This window comes from Hermetia illucens, chromosome 6, assembly GCF_905115235.1.
Source record: "Hermetia illucens chromosome 6, iHerIll2.2.curated.20191125, whole genome shotgun sequence".
Lineage (NCBI taxonomy): Eukaryota > Metazoa > Arthropoda > Insecta > Diptera > Stratiomyidae > Hermetia > Hermetia illucens.
The window spans coordinates 2188811-2212471 of record NC_051854.1 but is presented as its reverse complement, the minus strand read 5'-3'; the positions used below and the strand labels follow the sequence as shown (position 1 = coordinate 2212471).

The following is a 23661-nucleotide window of genomic DNA, read 5'->3' as shown; positions in this document are numbered from 1 at the left end:
TTTCCTAAAGATGCAAGGAGCTATATAACACTTTATGGAAAATATTAAGCTATCAGAAAGATTTGAGCGCCACCATCTCACCTTCAACCCCTCAACCCAAACCACCAGCAATTATGTTCATGTTGCATGACGGATTTATTACGTCGACTGGAGATTATTAAGGCATTCCTCTCAACAAGGGTAACTAAAATTGTTCAACTGGTAACCACGGAGGCATGAGCCGAAATTGAAGGAAAATTGCTTCTTGAAGTTTGAATCATGCTTCCAATTGCTGTTGCTTCCTGGATCCTTCTTATCTGAGGACCGTATCTGTAGTAGCCCCATCGGAACCGCTTATATGTAGGTTCAACAAATAAACAACTTGATTCGCTTCCTTCGTGGTCCCATTTACTTCATTTAAGATAACTTCATTGCGCTCTCGCCATCATCATCGGACCATGGATGAAAACTGAAAAGTATTTTATTAAATTATACAACTACGACAACGACAACAACCACGACGACTTTAAGAGATTATTTCCTGGCGCCAGCCGCTAAGTCCACGCAAACAACTTGGAATTGCGAACTGCCAAACTTGAAATGCGTTTGGCGTCGTGACGGAGCCACAAGTTAGTTGTTGGCCCCGTCGTCCGCGCATACAAGCCCCAAATGCTCCATCGTACACGGCCATACAGTAAAGAAGACAAGTCGGACAAGTGTCGAGCCCGTAGCCCCGTTGTCGTTCGTTGTAGGCCCCAATCATGCGAACCCGCCGTCGCCACCGCCATCATCAAGCCGCGCCGTTTGTACAGGGTGCCGGTGAGTATGTCATCCGATTTAGAATGGCCTCCAGACTTTTATTAATGGGTAATTTGGTTAACGTTTTTGTTATCGTGCGCTTGATGGAATGAGGGAGCCAGTTGGGGAGTTGCTAGGACGAGGTTAATGAGTTATCGGTGGATCTTTCGAGCAGAAGGGCTTATAAATTTGATTGAAACGTCTGGAATTATAGACTAATCGGATAGTTTTGATAATTAGGAATGTGTTCGTTTTCGTATCATAGAATCTTTTAAAAAGAATTTTTTATCTGAGCAATGAGTAAGTACTCAAACAACAAAGTGTATTCTATAGTAGATTTTAGGGAGCCATAATTGCCCTTTCTCAGTTTAAATTGAATTCTGCGCTTGGGTTTCTGTCGTAGCGACCAAATTACACGTTCTCTGGCTTGGCGAGAGGGAGGTGGAAAAGAGGGGGTCCCCAGAGCCAGGACTTTTATCGGAGACCCCCAATACAAATTTCAATTAAAAAAGGGACAATATGGGGCCCGCGATAGTTTTTACCCCAGACCCATATAATTTTCACCCCGAGCCCGATTTTTTTCGCATAATTTTCATCCCGAGCCCGAATTTCCTCTCTATGGCCTTGCACATTCTACAGGTCTTGCTTGTTGGTGAAATCAACGGTTAAATTGATTATCGCAGGCAAGGTAAGAATAGAATGGATCGTGTGCCGATTTAGAGGCTAGTATCCCTCCAGAGACGATTCAGATGCCTCGATATCAATCACTTTGCAGCAATATGCACTAGTCAACACGATTGATCGAAAAGGTGGATGAAGTGTAGAGAAGAGAGTCATCTCCTCAAAGATTGTACTGGAGATCTACATCTTGTGTAAAAGGAAAACGACCGTCACGTTACAGGTGATGGCAGGTGTCCGGTATATAAGAGAGAACTGAATCGCAGAGCTAAGTGAGGTTGATACAAAGTGACCTCAACCACTGTGAAGTATGTTAGCTCAAAACCTGCTCTCGCAAACCATTCGAGAGTCGAATGTGGACGTGGCGATATTCTGCCAACCTTATCGAAATTACGGTAGTGGTACGTGGATGAAAGACACCTCTGGGAATACGGGGATATGGGCGCGCGTAAAACAAGTCATACAAGAAACATTGACGTTCCCGGGAGCCGGCTTTGTAAAGGCAAAAGTCGACGGCGTCCATATCTACAACTGTTACACCCTTTCTAGTGCAAATATATCGGAATATGAAGAAATGCTAGATAGATTCTGGGGTGATCAAAAGACTACTTATGAGTTGATTTTAGACAAAAAAGCCCGTCATCATTACAAGGCACTTGGTATCCACAGGAGACAGTTAGACGAATCAAAATCTATAAATGATGTGATATGGTACATCAAAATCAATTCAAGCAGCAATTAAGCAATTAGGAAAGAAATTCAACTTAACAAAGAGGTATGAGTCGTATGAACAAAATCCGGTGCTGAGTAAAAGCACTACAAACCTTCCTCTCTCCAAAATTGTCAATCAACCTAATTTTGTTAATCTCTATTCCAGTGCCCTTTCGGATCCGGAGGAATTGGCACCTTTCCCCTCGTCGAAACTACCTGCATACGTGGCTTTATGAACAGATCGGATCGGGCAATGGCAGATAGTTGGCATCAAAGGAGTTATCAGAATGTAAGAGGAGGATTATGTGAAGGAAGGTTCGTTTATTATGATCATGACCGATTTTCTGGTAAATTTTGGAAATTAATTGGTCAAATTTAGGACTTTTAAGAGGGCAGGTCAAGGCAGAAGGGTCAAATGATTTCATTTCACGATGATAGAACAATTAAATCGTATAGACAAGTTTCTCAATCTTCGGGGGAACGCGGTTTAACTGTTGCAGTCACCCCTCATATGTGAGATGATTAAAAGCTAGAATTTTTCTTAGGATTGTCAGGAAGCTACCTAAACTGAAGTTTTCGATCACACAAAACTGATTCTAATCCTTAAGTAAAGTACTGAGAAAGTAACATATGGGTAATAGCAACTCAGGTAGCAACAATACCGACCCATCTCTCACCAGTATAGATCCAGCATCATATCTGGCAAATGGTATGTTCCAGCTGAATTTTGAGTCACCGCCATGGAGTTGCTTTGACCACTTGTTGTGACCTGCACCACAGGTACTGAGGCAACACACCGACAAAACAGTCATTGCTAGATTATCATAATACTGAGTCTAAAAGGACCATGGATTCCAACTCATCCGCTCGATAGTCAACTCAATCTAAGAAGCCTTCTTCTTCAACCTTGCCCCATTCATAAGCGGGGTCGGCTCGATTTGGTCGGTTGTACCATTTTCCTCTGTCAAAAGCTTGATTTGAATGCGGTCGCGAAGCTTTAAAATCACAATTTGTTGTTTTGGTCGGCCTTTCCGTCGTTTTCCATCGACTTCAATGTTCAGACCAATTTTGGCAAGTTAATTCTCATTAACGCGAATTACGTGATCATACCATCGAAGGCGGCTCTCCACGATCGTTACAACCTTATATCGATCACTGATATCCTCATTTCAGATGTGAATATGGCATGTTACCCAACTAATCAAACACAACATTTTCGCTTTTATTACCGCGAGGCGTCGTTCATGGTGTTTTATAGTCGGCCAACACTCAGAACCATAGAGGGTAACAGGGCAGACGATACTGTGGTCAATTTTGAATTTTAGGCCTTCATCGATCACAAAGGACGCCAGTTGTGGATGGAGTTCCACCGTTGGCCGAGATATTTAAATCGCTTAGTTCTGGGTAGGGCACTGTCACTGACAGTAATATTGCCTGTTTCACTGGGATCGGTTGGCAAAAATTCTGTTTTATTCAGATTGAATCCATTGATTCCATGATTCTTCGTAGTCGCCTTAGTGGAATCTCTTTACCTTTTTTCTCACAAAATTGCCACGATTTGAAGAAAAACTCTAATAAATGAGAAAACAGTAGTCTCTAACAACAAATTTCGAATCTAAACTAAATCCTAGAATATTATGAAGGGTTTATATCGGAATCGATCACTAACTGTATGTGAATCATCAGCTTCATTATTACTCTTAATCGCCCCATGATACCACACCGGTTTCTAAGATCAACGTTTTATCGAATCATTCTGGAAACCCTTTTTTCACACAAACCCGAAAAACCTAAGCCAACGGAAGCCTTTATTTCTAGTCCTACCTCGAATTCTTCACATAGTAAATGAGTTATTTCCACTGAACCCATTGTGGTCGACTTTTGCGGTTAATTGACGAATAAGGAAGGCGGTGGCGTCGACGCCAACGGTTGAATGATTATCTTTTCATATATTTTACACTGAAACAATGCAGGAGATTACGGGAAATTCCCAAGACATATTTTATCTTAAATGATACATCAGACGCGACTTCTTCTGAGGCATCTGAAATTGCCTGAATTGCGTGTTATTGGTGAAGTAATTCAAAGGTGATTAGACAAGTTTATGCAAAAGTTCTTTCTATCTATGACCAAAAAAAAAGTTCTTGAATTATATAAAATTTCTGGTTTTCCCACGGATGGCTCAAATTCTTTCACACAGAGAAAGTCTCATCTCTTTCCCCGGAAACTTAAAGTTTCGTTTGTATTTCATCATGCACTTTTATCGCTATCTAAGCGGAATCTCAGTACATCAGTATCCAATTTTATGTTATATCATGATATTTGCATTTCATGTAAGATTTTATAGTTTTGCGTATTATTTCCCCTAATAAAAATTAAATTACGTTGAATCTATAAAGCCTGACGCCAGTCAGTGTGTTGAATGGCGACGTCGGGTCGCACGGAAGTGTCTGGCTCTAATGTTGCGAATCTTTTGGGGTTTTTTTTTTCTTTCGAGGTATAATTAGGTGAAAATGTTTGGAATTCTTCAGCGTCATCGGCTTTAGGTTGGGGAACTAATTTTTGATATTTTTTTGAGTGTAAAGTGCCGAAAATATTCAACGCATGAGTTGCAAGATCGGAGTCAACCACTTTCTGGTCAGTGAAAGCGACTAATGTTTTTAGATTGAAACTGGAATGGGAATGACCCCAAGAGAAGTCAAATTATTGTCTGCATGTCTAGAACGATTTAAATAGTTTGACTCTTGGAAGTTTTCTGACAGAACTAAATAGAAGAGACGCGGAGGGTCGTCAAATTTAGAGGTACCAGTTTGCTATATTTTCTAAATTACCAAGGACTTTAGATAAAAAAGAGCAAACTCGAAAACCTTGCAAATTCAAGACGGATTTATTTTCGGGAACTGTAGGACGGGTTCATTTACTGAAGCGCCGAAAGGATTTGCAAAACAAGGCGCTGGAGTTTGTCCAGCAATTTCAGGCGAATCAACCGAACTGTCTAGCGGCGTTTAAACATAAATTCTTCGGAAACCTAGGCCTCCTAACCCATCTCCCAAAGGTCACCCCTTCCCACTGAACAGCCATTGCTTTTTGCATTTTTGATGGTATTTTTAGTTCAAACCAGGTGTGGTCCCCCCATTTGCCCCAAGAAAGTTAGTCCACATTTGCGTTCATTGAGAAGTTAATCTAGAATTTTTGCAGTTCAATGGATACACGCCTCCCAATCCTGAACGAAGCGGCTCCCCAACAGAACTTGAAAGTCCAACCGTCTATTTTAGCTGTCAAAAATTGTTTGATCAATTTTTATCTATTTGATTTTAGCACCCATTTAACAGCACATAACAAGTTATGCAAATAAATTCACTTCGATCAGTTTATATACTAAAAGCCTAGATCTATCTAGATAGCGAAAAAAGACGTGCAAAAAGCAATATATATTTTGGCAAATGAATAGATATGTATTATCATCTTAACATGAATGGAACGCGAGGCTTTGTTGACTCACAATTATTTTTAGAGTTGCTAGAAAAAAAATTTGAATATGTTATAGAAGCGAAAAATGACAACAAAAAAAAACAAGAAATTTAAGAGAATGCCGGCATTATCTTTTGAAACAACAAGAAAATTTTAACAAAAAGAAGTACAGTTGCCGGTTTTATTGATACATATTCTGTTCTGTTGTGGCTTTATTTTTTTCATCAAGTCATTTTTAAGTTATTCCAAATGACAACGAGTCGTCAATCAACAGTTATCGATATTTCCCCCCATTGCATACTGATTCACTTGGAATTGGTTGGCGGGTTTGAGGCGGCCGGTCTGTTCTTTAATTCTGAACGGAATCGTTAAAGAGTTTGGGAGGGTGGCATCATAGACTTTATATAGATTGAAATAAAATTCATTCTTTTTTTTTGTTTCTTAATTGGAACTAATACCTGAATGATCCTATTTTATGATCGTCGGATTTTATTTTGATCTTGACCTTGTAGAAGCAGTTTGTGGTGCTAGATTTTGTGATGTGGTGGAAGCGCCTTCAATTTGAGGGTAATGCGATAGAGAATGCTCAGACCATGCTGAAAATAGATTTCTCTAATTGTCCAAAGAGTTCCTACTAATGTAAGAGGGGAGAATAGAGAAGATCCCCTGAAAAATTGGATTTAGCGGTAATGAAACGAGGGCCACAATGTTTACCATCAGGCCAAGAACAATACACGCTCCCCTGGAACTCTATCTAGAATGGACGAATTAAAGCAAATCCCTTTTAACAACATAGCTAAAGCGGGCTCCAATTAGCGCTATCCGCTGAGATCAGCCTTACCCATGGTTTTGCCTCTGCGCAAAAAATCAGCACCAAGCCAACCACATCCTTCCATCCTTTCAAGGACTCGAGTATTTTCGTGACGTAAGGAATTCTCTGGAGGGCAAGAGGAAGTTGAGGATCTGAGCCTCGATCGCCCAAGGAAGAGTGCTACCGCGAAAGACATCGAGGCGGTCCGCAGAGTCATAGAGGAAAATCGACGAATATTCCTATTCAAAGTTGTTGAAGTTAAAATAAGCTGTGGAAATGTCCAATAAATTGTGACAGATGACTTGGAAGACCACATGCGGCGTCGATTGGAGGTTTTTCAGTGGCAGTTCGGACGAATCCAGCAAAAGGGAGGTGTGTTTTTGGATAGAATCTGCATCTGTGATAAAACTTGGATGCACCATTACACACCCGTGTCGAAACAGGCCAGTATGTGGTTTAGGAAGAGCGACGAGAGGGCGGCAGTGAAGACGAAGACGAGATTGCCACCTGGTAGCGAAATAACAATTGTTTTTTTTATCGGAGAGTAGTTATACATCTCGATTTTCTCCATGATCGACGAATTATTAATGCAGAGTATTACTGCGAAATGATTGCCGCGAAATTGTCATTTCGGCAAAAAGAAAACTTCACTTCACGAAATTCACCTTGGGAAGAACTCTCTTGAACCAGGAATCTGCACGGTTTTTGTCTATATACCTCCTTAAATTCAAAAAAATCTGCCAGCTAAGTAGGCAACAAACCATCTGAATAGACGTACTATGTAGCCCTTATACAAGTGCTAAAAACCACGACTGACGAGTGCCGATATACATGACAGAACTGCAGAGATATTAAGTATACTTCATCTGCTGGTATGAATGTCCAGTGCATACTAGGAGGACGTATTTCCTTTCCCATTTTCCGCCTTTTCATGGGCGGTAGAACTAGACAAAATGCTCTCCTCTACCTGACTTGCAAGTAGTTCTTCAGTCGTGATTCTGTTAAGCAAGAGCAACTAAGTATACTTTGATCCTCTCCATCAAAAAAATCATTTTTTCTTTGCATTCAATTCCTCCTATTCTAGTTGAGTTTCATGGTTAAATTAAGGTACCCTACGATGTATACTTATTGGACTGTCAGGAAAAGGTTCTCAAGATGTAACTATCCTGGATATACGATCGATTTCGACGTCGGTGAAATATGATTGCCATTTACCCCCTTTGGTAAGGTATAGCGCGTCAAACGCACCTACGCGCCATCGCTGGCGATTACTCGAAATGGCCTCAGCTCACATCAGGACTTCCCGAAGCCCACTCGTCAGTCACCTTGAGAGAGTGGATTCCAATGTATGGTGCAGCTAGTAAAGCAACAGTAGCAACAGTGCTGATCACCTCTTAACCTCATTCCCACTGCTGCGTCCAATAGAGGGGTCCATCAAACGTAGCTGCGCATCTTCTGGGAAATCAATTCTTTCTAGAAACATGACGTCACGCACTCCCTACCCTTTCCGTGAAAAATACTTTTTCTACAAATTGGTCCAGTTTTCTTGTTCAGGCTCTGTCAAGAAAATAAACATTTCCTCCGCTTTTTGTCCTGCTCAAGCGAATTCATGCTGGAATCCAAGCATGAGATCAAGATCGTGAACCTATCGTCTGAACTAGTTCGCGAACTACGTCATCGCACACTTCATAAGTCGCCTAGGCACCGAGGGAATTCATCCTTCTTCCCTTTCCTCTGCATGCAACAAAGTTCGAAGCGTTGATCCACCTATTTTGGCGGATGCCAGGGCAGTGGAAATAAATTATTGGAGGAGCAAGGAGTCTTTTTGTTTAATAGAATTTTTGTGCGAAAACGTCTGTCATGGAAGAACCCTGATTCGTATAGAAGACGTCAAATTGCTAACCAAGCTCGGCCTAGGTGACTCGATTGTGCTTGAATTTAGGTAAATTTACACTTTCATGAAATTGAGTGACCAAACCATGACAATCGCCAAGTAGGCGTCGACGACCATCCAGCAATTACTTATACCATTTTCCAGAAAGCACATAATGCTTGGGAAGGGATGCTAATTAGATATAGGAAGGTTGGGTTCATGGAGAAAATTGTAGAAAGGAACTGCGTATTATTTGGATCTGTCGAACGATTATTCCCAGGAATCAGATAGGATACACCTTGAGGGAGAAACGATTTAATTGGATCAAATTTACGTCCAAGAAAAATGATGAAACAAACCCAGGCAAGCCGACACACTATCGAAAGAAGGTAATGGCTATCAACAAGGAAAGCGGCCAGTGAAATTCTCAGGATCAATGAGAAACAAGCCCACCCAGATACTAAAGAATTTAGTTGACACTTTCGACTCAGGTAGACGATTCCAGCAATCATAGTGGCATCATTCTCTGAGGTTCATGCGCCGCACAAAAGAAAAACTGCTTCTGCAATCGCCATTATTCAAGCCCCTACTATTGCTATTTAGTGTACAAGAAAGGCTGAACTCAACCATGAACAAACCATGTATCATATCCAACATCAACCCCAATCAAACGGAAACTATCTCAACAAATCCACATATAAGATAAATCGAACGAGTCTCACAATCCAGAGCACGGAATCGCACATCGACTCAGCAATACCCCAGAGACCGCTCCTTAACGGGCATTCAGTATTTCCTGACGCACGATCGGCACTCATGGTATCCCCGCACAAATTCCATACGAGACAAGGTTGGGAGGAATATTTTTTTCCTTTCTTAAATTCCAATGATAGTATCAATGACAAAAGCTTGGCGACAAAAACATATTCACGTCAATTGTCTCATCTGAAAGTCTCGACCGGTGACCGGGATATGCCGGGTTCTGTAGGCGCTAGGAAAACCCCTAGCCCCAAGCAAATCAATTCCATCGTCTTGGTGCCACTACCAAAAGGCCAAATCGTCTTCGCCGTCGTCGATTTATTGTGAAATATTGATTTTAATCGCCAGCCAAGAAATGAGTTCTTGTTATTTTCAGTTAGCAGTGTACAGCTGGCGCCTAGTCGGTGATTTGTGTGTAATTTTTCCACACGTTCGCCACCCGCCCGCACACACTACATCTTGGAAAAGCGGGTCCCGCATTCAGTACATTCCGCCGTCGCCGTTGTCGTTTTCGAAGCTTGCAGCCATTAGCCCCCACAACTCCCCCACAGTACACCGAGCGGCCAGCTAGCTCTGTTCCAACACTTTCGGGGCTCCAACTCGCATGCTATCCGTGAATGAGTGACTCTCGTGTGTTTGTGGGTATATAAACAACACTCCGTCACGAAACTGTGTTTATATTTGAATTCGACTAAATCACTGGCTATATATAGAACGACGAGTTCGTGAGTCCACGAAACCAGAAGATAGTGGATAGCACGGGGGTGAGACGACCCGAAATGCACGTGTAGGTGTAGTGGCGGGGCGAGACTAAGGCTGTTTGTAGAGCAAAGACCGGTGCGACGGTCGCGACGGCGCTTCAACATGTAATAGCATTGAAGAGGGGTCGCAGCAAAGGCGACCATTCTCTCTTCAACAGAATATTTCTTCTGTTCTGTCTTCGTTTTCAGGCAAACGTGTTTACATTCCTTATTTCGACCGAGCGGCGAACGAAGGGGATCGACAAACCACCAAGCACTTTTGCTCACTGGACCAGAAGCAACAAACAAGGGGCTTAGCGTACGCGATTTGGAAGCAGTTTCAGAACCTTGCCCATTCAAGTCGAATGCAGAGGGCTAGTAGGCGGAACAATCCACGTGCCTGGATGGTTGTTGTGATCCAATTTTTTTTCTAATGTGCGTTTTAATAAGATGGACGGAATCGTTTTTGAGATTCCCAACCTCGAATGAAGTCTGTGAAATATTTTGCCATGTGGGGGCGAACATGTTTTCTAAGCCCCATTTCGTGGCAGCTTACATCCCCACAACATACCTTAGATTCCTGAAAACTAGATACTTAATCAACATTAAAACCGAAAAACTATTAATAGAACTCACCTGCAAAAAAGAGTCGTCCCCAATGATACGGATTGCAACAAATATACACAGGATCGGCGTTGTTCGGGCACTCTGGTATCCTTTTCAGTTCTGTTGCACATTGCAAATCTGGCCAACGCCAAAAGCGACATGCAATCACATTCGGTTCCTCTTTCATGATGGCTTCGCGTTGAATAAGGACACAATCCGTTGTTCGACCATCGATCGAGCCACCATTCTCCATTGCTTGTAGCAATTTTGTCTGTTGAGGTCTCGACAATTTGTCCAGAAATGCCTGGAACAGTTTCTTCTCGTCGTCTACTGCACCACCACGACTGCCGCCACCTCCCCCTGGACAACAATTCCGAAATACACTGGTCGCTGCCGAACCAATCATTGTTGTCGCCGTTGGACTTTTTGGGATCCGTGGCGGTGTGTTGTTCATCTCGTTCCCGGACCCTACTGAGCTCATTGTCTGATCTTCGTCTTCTGGAAACTTGGAAGGACTCGCGCTTTCGTAACAAACGTTTCGTTCGTCGTTCGCGCAATTTCTGTTCTGGACTGGCGGATAAGGATGCAGATGCTGCTGCTGCTGGTGGCAACGCGTTTGCGGACAGTGATTCTGGCAGCTGGAAGAAGTCGTAGTACCGCTCGAATTGTTGACGCGACAACGCCATAGTCGTTTCTTCGTGCTTGGAAACAACATGGGGGGACGTAAAATGCATTGGTAACATCTATCTACCGTACCGTCATTATCAATCGAACTATTATTATTATATAACTTATCGCTAGACCTAACACTAGTATTATTGTTATTAAGGCTATCGACTCTACTACTATACGAGGAAAACGCCGCGCACGCGCCTATCTCGGCAAACGAGCCTTTTACGACGGTTCGTATACAGTTTTCGTTTTCGCCACCAGCGAGTATTTCGTCGGTAGGCCTTCCAAAAGTTTTCAGTGTGAGAATTGCAATAGTGCAGCGATCGCACGTGCCCCCAAACACTGGGTGACCGCTCAAATTCCAAACAGTTAGTGCTATTGATGCCTCCCCGGCCCAGGTGATTCTCGTTGGTATTAGGCTTTGTTTTCGGATAGTCAAATCTCGATTGCTCGCCAATGGTGACCACGTCCGATTCGCTAATCAACCGCAACCTTAGTAGGGGTTTCGATGACGTTCTTCTCTTCTTTGCGGCTTTTAAGTCAAACCGACAATAAACGACCATGTTACGACGATCCTTTGCTACTAGAATACGACCATTGATCGATATCCGATAAGTCCTGTTCCAGGAGTATTCGTCGTTAGCTGATGGAATTTGATTTCAGTAATTGAGAGGTCTAACCAACTACACTTTTCTCACTGCGTTTGCTACAAGGACAACACGAAACTCTTAGCACGTTCATCAACATTTAAAATGGAAATTTTCAAAATCACTCGTCTTCTGGACACGCGAAAATTGGGAGAACAACTTATTAACGTAAAAAATATGTTACTGCTATTTGGTGTATATAAATTTCTATAAATTTTTTGGTCGATTGCGCGAAATTTTTCTTTCAATATTTTTCAGCTCCGTTGAATATTTTCTTTTATTTAAAAATTACATAAGACTTTATCCCGGTAAACTCTAGGAAATCAACTATAATATTAATAATATTTATATTAATATTCTTTCTTTAATAATTGCACACTTATAAAGCACTTTAATTTTATTTTTATTTTCAAGCGAATAAATTTGATATGTGTAATTCCACAACAAGGGTTGTCTGTTGAAGTGGAGGGGCGTGTGGTTTTGTTGCTTTCTTATTATCCTAAGACACGAATGTGTGCGAAAACTTTTACGGACGACGATTGCAATCTGAAATGAGAAGAAAATGAAAGGTAAGTACTGTTTAAAGAAGAGAGTGGTCAGTTAGGTCCAAATTTTTATTCATTTATTTTTATAAACAACAACTTCTTGGGGAGGAGATGAAACTGTCATTGGCAAAGCTCTGCCAGCAGTTAAAAAGCATAACGAGCACGATGCAATCAGGTCAACGGACTGTAGTCCCTCATAACCAGCACCGCAGAGCAGTCCCATACCTTGAGTTGGTTCAGGGAAATCAAGCCCCCACTATCCAAAACGAACCACATAGGTAAGACCGATAGACCGGAAAGTAACCTATGGAAGGTCCTTTCCATACGAGAGCTAATTGAAAATAGCCTTAGAACTTCTCTGCACAAGGGCAGGAAGGCAGGAAACTACAGCAACCGCCACTAAGCAAACCAAACAGCCATCGATCCCTTAGTCCATTTGGTATGAAAATCGGCGTATGAAAACACGTTCCAAATTAAGAAGACAATCAAAAACTAAGAAAAAGGACTTAATAAAGCCAAAGATCCCTTTCAAACGAAGAGACTACCAGCCAAGAAGCGCCATTCATCACTGGAGAGAGGTCTGCTTTATCCGACCCCGGAATTTTCTCCAGAGGACGCGTATGTAACCCAAAAAAAAAATCGTAGAAATTCCTATTTGTTACTTAGACGTCAGCAAGGTTCACTTCTTACCTAATAGCTCCCCTCAATTAAGCCAACACAACACACTCCCTCGTATATTGGCAACTTAACATTCACGGAGGAAAAATATCTTAAATTGAGCTCGAAGGACTACTAAGGACTAGTAACTATAAATCCACCAGTAGCTACAAACTCAGCGGCAGGGACGTCTGAAAATTACCAAAAAAGAGTACACAGAAGTGAGACTCTTATTAGTTCAGCAAAAAGGCAAGAAAGTCGGGGAACCGCAAGCTGGATGGGGGGTATTTTGGAGCCTAAGCACCATATAATAGCGATCTCTAAATTTTTTCAGATTTTGTCGGTTTGGTAATTTCTGAGAATGGGTCCGTTAAAGAGATGATCGCTTTCGACCCCTCGCATTCCACACCTTTGCAACAAATGTCAAAACTAAGACTAGTTTCGGAAAGTACTAGACCGGACCTTTCATTTGATACCCCACAAGACTATATTTGGTAAAAAAAATTACTATGTATGGAGACCCCCTTAAATTCGACGTAAAAGGTTGTATTTTACTGTATGCGTGAGCGTTCACAGTTCCCACTTTTCCACCAAATTTGGTGTGAATCCCTACAGCCGTCTCCGAGAAAAATGCGTGTGACAGACAGACAAACAGTAAGCCGATTTCAATAAAGTTTTGTTTTACACAAAACCTTAAAAGACGACCACAATTCTCAGAGCAACTCCAACGCCCAGAAAAAGAAAACTGAAAGAGATGCTCTCATCGGGAACTAGATAATCCAGAAACTTAACCGAAGCTTTTACCCCTCAAGCAAATAACAAAAAGCGGGAAATCCGACCCAGGACTATCCTCTGCAAGGACAAAGCTGGAAACATCATCAGCGATGCCGACAGCATCCACAAATACTGGGCGTCCTATTTTGAAGAGTTTCTGAATCCGACCCCTGACGCCACCATACAAGTAGCTCAAATCGCGGCGGTATTTGTGATCCTGGCTCCCCTACACATCCTCCGACAGCAGAAGAAGTTGATTTCGCCGTGTTCATTATCACTATTAAAGTCCGATGAAGCGGATCTACTAAATGCTATAGAATAACTTCTGCTGGCAATTTGGGAGGACGAGGAGATCCCAGACGACTGGCGCAGGAGCATCATCTGTCCCATCTACAAAAAGGGGGATAGATTGCGTTGTGAAATCTACAGAAACTTGTCTGTTCGTCCTATAAATTACTGACAAAAATTCTGGAGAATAGAATAAGACCATACGCCCAGCAACTCATTGGCGAATACGACAGCGGTTCCAGGCCGGCCCGCTCCACTATCGACCAGCTTGTTACCGTTAAACTAATCCTGCTGGAAATATAACGTTGACGTATACCAACACTTTGTCGAGTTCAAGCAGACATAATTCTAAAATTTGGTATACCAGCTAAACTAGTACAAGTCACGAAAACGACTATGACTATCTCCCATCTCACAGGTTAGGATCCAGAACAGATTGACTGATCCTTTTAAAACACGTACTGGTTTGAAGCAGGGCGACGGACTGGTTCCGACAGTCTTCAACCTAGCACAGGAATACTCTTCCAAACAATGAATACCAACATCAAAGGGACACTACTCATTAAGTCGACGCAACTGTTAACGTATGCAGAAGACATCAACATCATGTTCTGCAAATTGACCGACGCAGAGAAACTTCTGCACACTCTTGACATTGCCGTAAAAGAAGGTGGACTACGAACAATGAGGACAAAACGAAAAAAAAAAGATGCAATCAAGAAGTAGAAGGCCAGCTCATTCGAGCTTCAACGTAGGGAGCCTCAACATCGAATTCGTAGACAGCTTTATATACCTGGGGCGCCAATGAGGCCGATGAGATCAAGTGACGGATAGAACTAGCGAATAACACTTTCTTCTCGGTCGTGACCATAATGAAATCGAAGCATGTGTACAAAAACACGAAGCTCCGCGTATACAAAACCATCATAAGACCAGTGCTATGCTATGGATGCGAAACCTGGACCCTTATCTAAGCCTCCGAAAATTCCCTACACACATTCGAAAGGAAAGTCCTTTGGCGAATTTTCAGAGCAGTTTACAACAGTGATGGATGGCGTATCCGGTACAACCATGAGTTGTATGAACTGTACGATGAGGTAGAAGTCTCGAAATTCAATCAACTACAACGACCTCAGTGGGCAGGGCATGTCCAACGAATGAGCGACGATCGCATGCCTAAAAAGGTTATGAACGGACGACGTGTCGACGGAACGAGAGTACGAGGAGGACCGAGAGCACAATATATACGGACGCCGAGCAACTAATAGGCTTCCGAATTTGGGGACGCGGTCACGTGGCCGAGATAATTGGAAGACAACGATCTAAACGGCTAAGGCCCGACATCGGGCTGTAGTGCCACGATGATGGTGATAATGGAAACGCCGACACGTTGAAGGAACTCGAACTGTTCCCTGTTAATCGCCTTTTTACCAACAAGAATAACAATGATGACTCTATCCCTGTTGAGAAGGAACCTATGATCGACCTATTAACTTGCGAGATGAGCAGGGAACGGGGAGCTCAGTATGACCTCACCTAATGCTAAGATGTTTCTATGTTTCCAGATGAATGCTTAAATTATGTTTGTGCGCGATGGGTTCTAAGCCGTTTCAAAATGCAATATTGCCAGCCGACCCGTACCGTGAGCTGAGTTTTGTCAGAAAAGCAAAAAGGAAGCGAAAAGGTGTCGAAAACACCTTACACCAACTCATCGACCACTTAGTATTTTTCAGAACCAGAAAAATCTCCCGAAATTCACTAGAACCCCAAACAAAAACAGGCGTCTGCTACACCTCCTTAAGCACGAACATTCAAACGTGGAAATTGACTGCACGCATTATCATTGGATTTCCAAGCAAAGGCAGAGTATACTGTCAAAATTCCAAAAATTCCAATCTGGATAAAAAGTTTCCTCTTGGACCTTAACTGGTGGTCGGAGGTGGCGATGAGGAAGACGGGGTGGCAAGTCTGTCGGCCGAACCAAAAAAAGATGACCGAGGAGAACCTTCATAGTGGTGGCACCGGGAGACACTGTAATGCAGTAAGCGATCAGAACGGGGACTCATCTGAAGTGGCAATAGGTCACCAAACTTTACCAGGGGAACCGGGATAGTCCCTAAATTCACATACTTCAGGAGATTTCCTGTTGTATGTGCGTTCAGCTCGGCTGTAGCGGGTGACCCCCTAGTGGAAGCTTCATGGGGGTTGGTGGTTACGTTCGTTACGGCGTGTTGTTTCGTTTCGACACGGGTGCTGTACTCCTTAGTTCGGCAGAGGCTCAGGTAGGTCTTACTTCTACCAGTATGAATGGTAATCGGTATAGACTGGTACCGTTGTAGCTGGATGCAGCGGGGCTCTGTTTGTGGTTACAAAATCAATCTGTGTCTTAAGAAGGCCGGAGGTCGAAAATCATAACCGATAACAGCTACGACGATGAAATCCGCGCACGGTTGTTGGCAGCTAACAGATCTACACAGTGGTTGTCCAGCTCATCGGCGACAACAACTGAAGACTAGGCCCGACTTTTATTACTCTTCTATTACCTTCGAGGCGTACCTAAAAGAAGGAATATTCCCTGCTCAGTGGATGCTGCTTCGCACACGCAACAAGCCTCCTATTGATTTAACATCATTATCGCCTGGTCTGCCTGTTCGACACAATGACGAATATGATGCAGAGAGTCATATGCAACAGACTCCTACGCATAGCCGAAAGCGGCAAGTGCTTTTTGGAGCGCCAGCATGGTACCCTAATCTATGATAGATGCATTAAGCATGGCGGTGAATGATGTGTTGACATTGGATGCCGAAAACGCATTCAAATCAGCTAACTGGGACAGAATTGAACGGGTGTTGGCTGACATAGGTATTCCCAGGTATTCAGCGAATCTGGTTGAAAATTACCGCTCCTTAGTACAGGACTGATGAGGCCCCCGAAGGGTATATCGTCACGGCGGGAGTACCACAGGGATCGGTATTAGTTCCCTTGTTATACCATTGCCGACTTTGCAGATGATCTAGCTGTGATTGTGACAGCTAAACACCCAGAGAATGTGTTGGGCTAACCAACGGAAACAGTGTGAACGATAAGGAACTGGCTAGAAAAAAAACCGGGCTAACCTTATCGGACGCCAAAACGAAAGCAATCTTAATAACAAACCGGAGAAAAAAGAAAACTGTGAAAGTGTAAATTCGTGGTTATACCGACGTGTGGGGGGAATTTGAACTAAGAGTTAGTCAGGATGGTGAGCCTGGAGCCGATGTTGAGTTTGAAGGCTTTACGGTTTCTCCCTGCAATCGTACAATTACAGCAGGGGTTACTGAAGGAGGAAAGCAGAAAGACGAGTGCGTAACTCCCCTTTAGACACCCCCTTTTCGTGGTGGGAGCATGTAGAAAACATGCTATCTACTTCAGTGGAAGGTCTGCCCCCTTTGTCTACGGCGCAGTCAGCCAGAAAGGACAGCACAACAACTCCCTTAATGAGTCGAACCGAAAACTCGGTGTCACTATCACCCAATTCTTCCAGAAAACGGGATAGGAAGGCTCGGCAGAAGGAAACTTCAGCCACGATGGAGGAGAGACTACAGGATTGCCTGTCAGAATCTTCTTTTCCGCCCTTATCGCCAGAAAGGAAAGCTGGTGATTCCGTCTTTACCAGAAAAAGCGGAAGAAGATTTGGGCGAGGTTAAAATTGTGAAGCTCACCCCCCGTAACTTCAGGCCCCGCAGAACCTCAACCGGAGAAGTCCCCCCCTCCCGCCTCCTCATCTGGTCTACCAAACCAATCCACTGACTTAATCAATCGCCTCAAATATTTTACTTGCAAAGCACTATTGTGCCTCTGACGTGCAAAAATTTTTAGCAATTCGATATCACAATCTCAAGCAATAAATCAAGATATGTAGCGATTGTCACGTCCAATTAAAAGATTTCTGGATTTGCGAAATTACGGAAATGTCTTTGAATTGGCTGAAAGTTTTCCAGTTCTAACATGCAACGATCTAAAGAAGTTAAAGGTTTTCTGTGGATTATTGTTCTATGTGATCACTTGAACTTATCTCAGACCATTCTGATTGGTTCCAGCTAAAGATTGAAGATAAATTCAAAATTGGGGAAAGTCTATTGGAAATGAAAATAAATTCATGAGAAAATGTCCGTTTTGTTAATGGCCCCTGGTCAACCCTTCGTACTTTTTTGGCATATTGTTGAGGGGACAATGCTTCTTTTCACTTTCCCTGTAAACCACGCTCTGCAGGTGATCAATCGGCACCGCACCACGAAAAAAGGTTGAAAATTTAATTGGAATCCAATCAGCAAGGCAACCACCTAAATCGAGTGTCACCTTTCCACTATCGCCGACTGTAAAAACCCCTGAAGTGAAACGACTGAAACTGTAACACGTTCGCACACAACTGCACCCAACTGGTTCGCACAGATACGCGCATTCCTACACGTCCTGTTATCAAATGGAAAACCTGCATCACCGCTGGCGCTACAAATGTCACGCAAAACGCCAAAAGCCACCCAAACCCCCGGAATCTCACGAATTCCACCAACAATGGAAAGTGTCAAATGTCAACGTACGCCGCGGAAAAACTTGTGGAAAATCCAAAACAACAAAAACAACACCTACGTTCCGATTTCGCTTGTTCCGCTCCAAGAAGGCGCGTGTGTGTAGATCGCACGATGATGATGGAGTGTTCCTGCGATGCGACTCCCCCGCGCCGTCTGTCCCACGGACTATCTCGGACGGCGACACAGGGCCGGTCGTTCGTCCGCGCGGCTCCCTGCGGATTTTCGCACACACAAACTCCGCGACCTGTCAAACGCGGGCACCTTGCACCCTTGCGACACCACAAGTCACCCTCGACGTCCAACGCCGGACACGGACACGCACTCTGCGACGGGGGGTCCGCGGCTCAACCGTGCACCGTCCCTGGCTCCGACTGCGCGATCAGGCGAGCGAAAAGCTGTCGGGACGCGTGTCGACAGGACACTTGCGACCTCCGCGCGATCCGGCTCCGCGACCCTTGCACGCAAATCACAGCACACCCTCGGACGTCGGCCGTCCTCGTTCTTGCCTCTCGCACGGAGGCTGATATGTTTCGTTTCGTCGGCAGTGCCAAGGCCACGCGTGAACGACTCCCTCAGGACGGGAGGCAAACGGAAAAGTTGGAAAACAAACGCACAACGAACGACCAACTAAAAAGGGCCTGGCGGCGTAAAAATAACGGAAAAGACTAAAAAATTATGGCGACGGCTCCACTTCGCACTCGGCTCAGCGCGCACACGTTACGCTTGCGACGAAATCCAAAAGTCGACTGTGCTGAGCCGAGTGGCGGCGAAACGACGAGCGCAGAAACGCGGAACAGTGGAGCAGCCGGTCGTCCCTACGGACGGGCGGGAATGGAACATCAGTAGACGGAACTGAACGGGTGGCGCCGCTCCGCCGCCGCCCGCCTGCCCCACAGGCGATCAATTGCTGTCGCCGCCGTCGTCTTCGTCTTCTTGTTGCACACACTTTCACATACACACGAACGGGAGATGTCTGGCGCCATGCCGGGCCGGGGAAGAACAACCTTTTCAAGAGCGCGGCGGCGGCGAGGTTTGTTACTTCTGCACCTTTCCAGCACCTGTGCACAGTGGCGGAACGTGCCGTTGGTGGTTGTGGGAATTTCACCAGTACAGGAGCAGCAAGCAATGAGAGGAATATCTTTAGAGGCTGCGCTGGTATAGCGAATATAATTTAAATTTAAATATTTTCGCAGTTCTTGGACTACCCGTGCACCGAGGGCATTTCAGCGAACTGCATTTTGCGTTCATAATCGACCGGGAATTTCGGGAACCCGTAGTGCGCCACAAAAATTTGATTTTTATGCAACCTTTGCGCTACCAGCGATCGAAAATGCCGTCTACCAAGACCGTTAGTGAGTTAGTGATAGCCACACCCTGTACGATGTGACCCTACCATTAACAAAAAGCTACGGATCTAGACTGGAGGAGTCCAAAAATACCATAATTAATCCAGGCTGCCATGCGAACAATGGCCATTTGATAGTTTGCAGTCTGGGATAACTGACTGCATTTGAACGTGGACTAACTGATACCTGGTCACCTCAGTGAGTAAGTTTGACCTTACCATGCTACGGAGGGCTATGGCACAAAGGACCTTTTAACTACCATACTCTTGGGAAGCAAATGAGAAAACAAACAAGCAGGACTCCGTATCCAGCACAAACTAGTCCACCAGGCGGAGGCTCATCTCCAAAATACTGGAAGCCGACAAACACCCAAAAAGAGAAGTTGGGATTTTAAGAAGTAATCGGGATAAGCAAAACCATGGCTGAGATCAGTATATTAGACGCCAAGAAGGAGACAGACAGGCGAGGCAGGTTCTAAATGGTACCTGCCTTATCTGAAGGAAGGCCTGAAGCGAAATGAGGCCCTTAAGAAGCCTCAGGACATACCTAAGCAATCATTATTAAAGCCGAGAAAGCGGGAAGCAGCGGAGATTAGCCCAGATGGAGGGAATGTTCCCTGAAAACCCAAACCTGAACCCGAAGGAGTCTCTGCCCATTGAACAGTAGAAGTTGGACAACCTAAACCTAGATCTTTTAGGGCTCAGGGTAGACAGCGACGTGCAGGAAAGCGCCTTGTCAGAAGATTAGGCTGATACTCAAACATTGGAAGTTATTTGGGACTTCTCATGCAAAAAAAAACTCGTGATTATCCAAGTCTCATTGGAAGCCGAGGGAAGAACTTGAGGGGCAATCGTGGCATTAGGATACTTAGCAGGAGACGACACCGGGATCCCATTGGAATCAGTCATTAGACTGATGAAGTGCTGCAAGAGGAAAGCGCTATCACTTCTTTCCGACTGCGATGACAACGCCCACCATGATATCTGAGAAAGCAGCGACATCAATCGAAGAGGTGTGTTCCTGCTTGAATTGCTTAAATAATGTAGGGAACACGCCAACATTCGTGACCAGCACGAGGCAAGAGTTACTAGACATAACTCAAGGGAACACTCCCATGCATGGCTTGGTCAAGAATTGGAGACAGCCAGATATCCCTCTATACGGGATCACAGAATAATCAAATTTGATATAGAGGCCAACTCGAAAGTAGATATAAAATTTAGGAACCCCAGGAAAACAGACTGATACTCCTAAACAAGACACCTGAGCAACGACAACATGCCTCATCTACAGGTGAGCAATGATATCAGGACCGAATTGGACCTGGAACGGTGGTAGAAGGTATCAATAAAGTCATCATTGACGCATATATGTCCGGCTAAGATAGTTAAGTCATCAAGGGATATACTCTGGTGAAACAGGAACCTAGCCAGAAGGAGAAAACGGGTCTGAGAAGTCCAGAGACTAGTCGAGAGACAAAAATGCACTGACTGCGTATAGCGGCGCGATCGGGGAAGCAGAACGGAACAGCTTCAAGGAATTCTATAGAGGGATCGAGCCAACCACAGAAGCCACCAGGGTATACAAAGCTATAGCCAAAGACAAGGCAACATTTTTTGTCTGTCTGAAGAAGTGAGATGGGGCGTTTACCGACAATGAGGAGACCAGAGTATATCTATTTCTCAGAACTCATTTCCCAGGGTCCCACCCCGCGGCAGAAGGCAATACTATTTTGGTTGACACCCCGACAACGGGGAGAAGGGGGAAAATGTGAATTGGAAACTACCGAAAGAATTATGCTCTGAAGTTAGAGTAAGATGGATAGTAGGAACCTTCAAACAACTAAAATCCCCCCCCCCCCCTCCAGAGATGGCTAAAAAACAACTTAGAGTCTCTTCTCAGGGTGGTAAGAGGCAGCATAGAATTGGAATATATACCAAGGGCATGGAGCCGGGCAAAAGTGATCTTTATTCCGAAAGCTGGTAAAAAAAGGATCCTTTTCACCCTAAATCGTTCAGGCCAATCTGGCTGACATCGCTCGTACTTAAGACGGTAGAGAAGGTCATAGGCTATAAGGCAACTATATTAAAACGAACGGTCTTATTGCGCAACTCCCTGCATCCATGTCAACACGCTTACCAGACAAGACGGTCAACCGAAACTGTTCTGTAACAGTTGACGGATGTAGTATGTGATGCCATAGGACCTAAAGAAATAGAACCATGTGCGTTTTGGATATTGAAGGAGCTATCAGTAACACATCGCATACATTGATACAAGATGCCCTAACCCGTAGCGACTGGGAAACACCTTGGCCTTCTGGGTGGGCAAAATGTAAGAGAATAGGCAAATAGAAGTACTGATAGGTTGTCCATAGGGCGGAGTACTATCACCGCTTATGTGGTGTAAGGTAGTGGATGAACTCTTAGAAGAGCTAACAAATACTGGAATGCAAGTCCAGGGTTGCAATGAAGACATTACTTCAATCTGTAGAAGAAAATATGAGCGAATATCAGCGACTGGTCCAGGAAGCCGGAGCTGCACATAAATCCAAACAAGGCGAATGTAGTACCATACACTGGGAAGCACAAGCACCTGAGAGTCATTAGAATATATGGCACGGAGCTAAAAAGAGCAACAGAGGTCAACAATTTAAGACTCACACTAGACCAAAAAGTACTCTGAAAGACATATGTTGAAAATATCTGTTGGGAAGCTACAAGGGATCTGGTAACTTGTAAAAATGGGAATGGACTCCGAAAATGCACCTCCTTCTAACGTACATATTATCTCCTTAGCTTAGTGGGCATAGCAAAATTCATACTAGCATTCTGACGGCGTTATCGGCGAGGGACAGCAGCTTCTTATAGCTGATTTCCTTCAGTAGCTTCCTCGTTGTATCTAGCAAACAGCTGCTTGTTTGCTTCTTCTCGATCGTTGTTACCGGGTTTCACCAGAAGCTTGATGAAGTCGTCTTGTCAGAAAGCATACGGTCCATAATATTGCGATTTTATTGATTATTCCGTGATTGGGTTAACCACTGGAGATCCTGAACGTCAAATCCTAGCAGCTGTATGAGGGGATTTTTTTCACCTTCGAACTAATGAATCTCGCTTCCAAAAGTTAGACTACTACGGAAAAACTTCGACCCGGCAGGTCTATAGACCTACCCTACATGATAAGTAAGGGCAGAATCTTCTGATCAGAAGCATGCTGTGCTGTTGAACTATGTCAGTGCGGATGCGGGACAGCGAAGCCCTATAGCCATACGCAAACTGAACTCCAAGAGGAACCTTGCTCTGGGCTTTTCAAACAGGGCAGAATGGAAGACCCGCGATGTGTTGCAAGATTTTAACACAGTATTCATCACAGGATGATAGCAGTTTATATACCATCCTAAGCTTTTTATAGAATTTTTACTGCTAACTTGGCGGATTCCTGGGGGCAATAAGCGCAAAATTCTTCTCTAAGGCGCTACTAACATTCTCCTTGGTAATGATCTCATCTATATTCTTGCATTTTATATTAACCTCATGCTTGTCGGCCCTAATATTTACCTCCTCCCCTAAGGGATCGTCTAATGCGGCTAACATTTTCCCTTAAATTGGCAAGTTTTAGTTCTACTTTGGCCCGTCTGAGAATCTAAAAATACTTTCTGTTACTTGGAATTATTGAATTGATTCGAGGAATAACGAAGATCGAAGACTCGCTAACTAACTCTGAGAAGCCTCA

At 44.0% G+C, this 23661-nt stretch overlaps 2 protein-coding genes across 4 annotated transcripts in view; both read right to left on the bottom strand.

Moving 5' to 3' along the window:
* Positions 1–11177, bottom strand: part of LOC119659261 (mothers against decapentaplegic homolog 6) — a 66774-nt gene extending 55597 nt beyond the window's left edge. For all 3 annotated transcript variants that reach the window (XR_005250332.1, XR_005250333.1, XM_038067253.1), the window contains exon 1: positions 10457–11177. Coding sequence is in view for 1 of the 3 variants with exons in the window: in XM_038067253.1 (XP_037923181.1) it covers positions 10457–11141 (685 nt within the window). In the remaining 2 variants the exon portion in view is untranslated. The remainder of the gene's footprint in view (positions 1–10456) is intronic.
* Positions 11178–12054: 877 nt separating this feature from the next.
* LOC119659256 (protein PAT1 homolog 1) overlaps positions 12055–23661 on the bottom strand; it is a 55340-nt gene continuing 43733 nt past the window's right edge. The window contains exon 8 of the mRNA XM_038067248.1: positions 12055–12291. Coding sequence (XP_037923176.1) covers positions 12091–12291 — 201 coding nt within the window. The 3' untranslated portion in view covers positions 12055–12090. The remainder of the gene's footprint in view (positions 12292–23661) is intronic.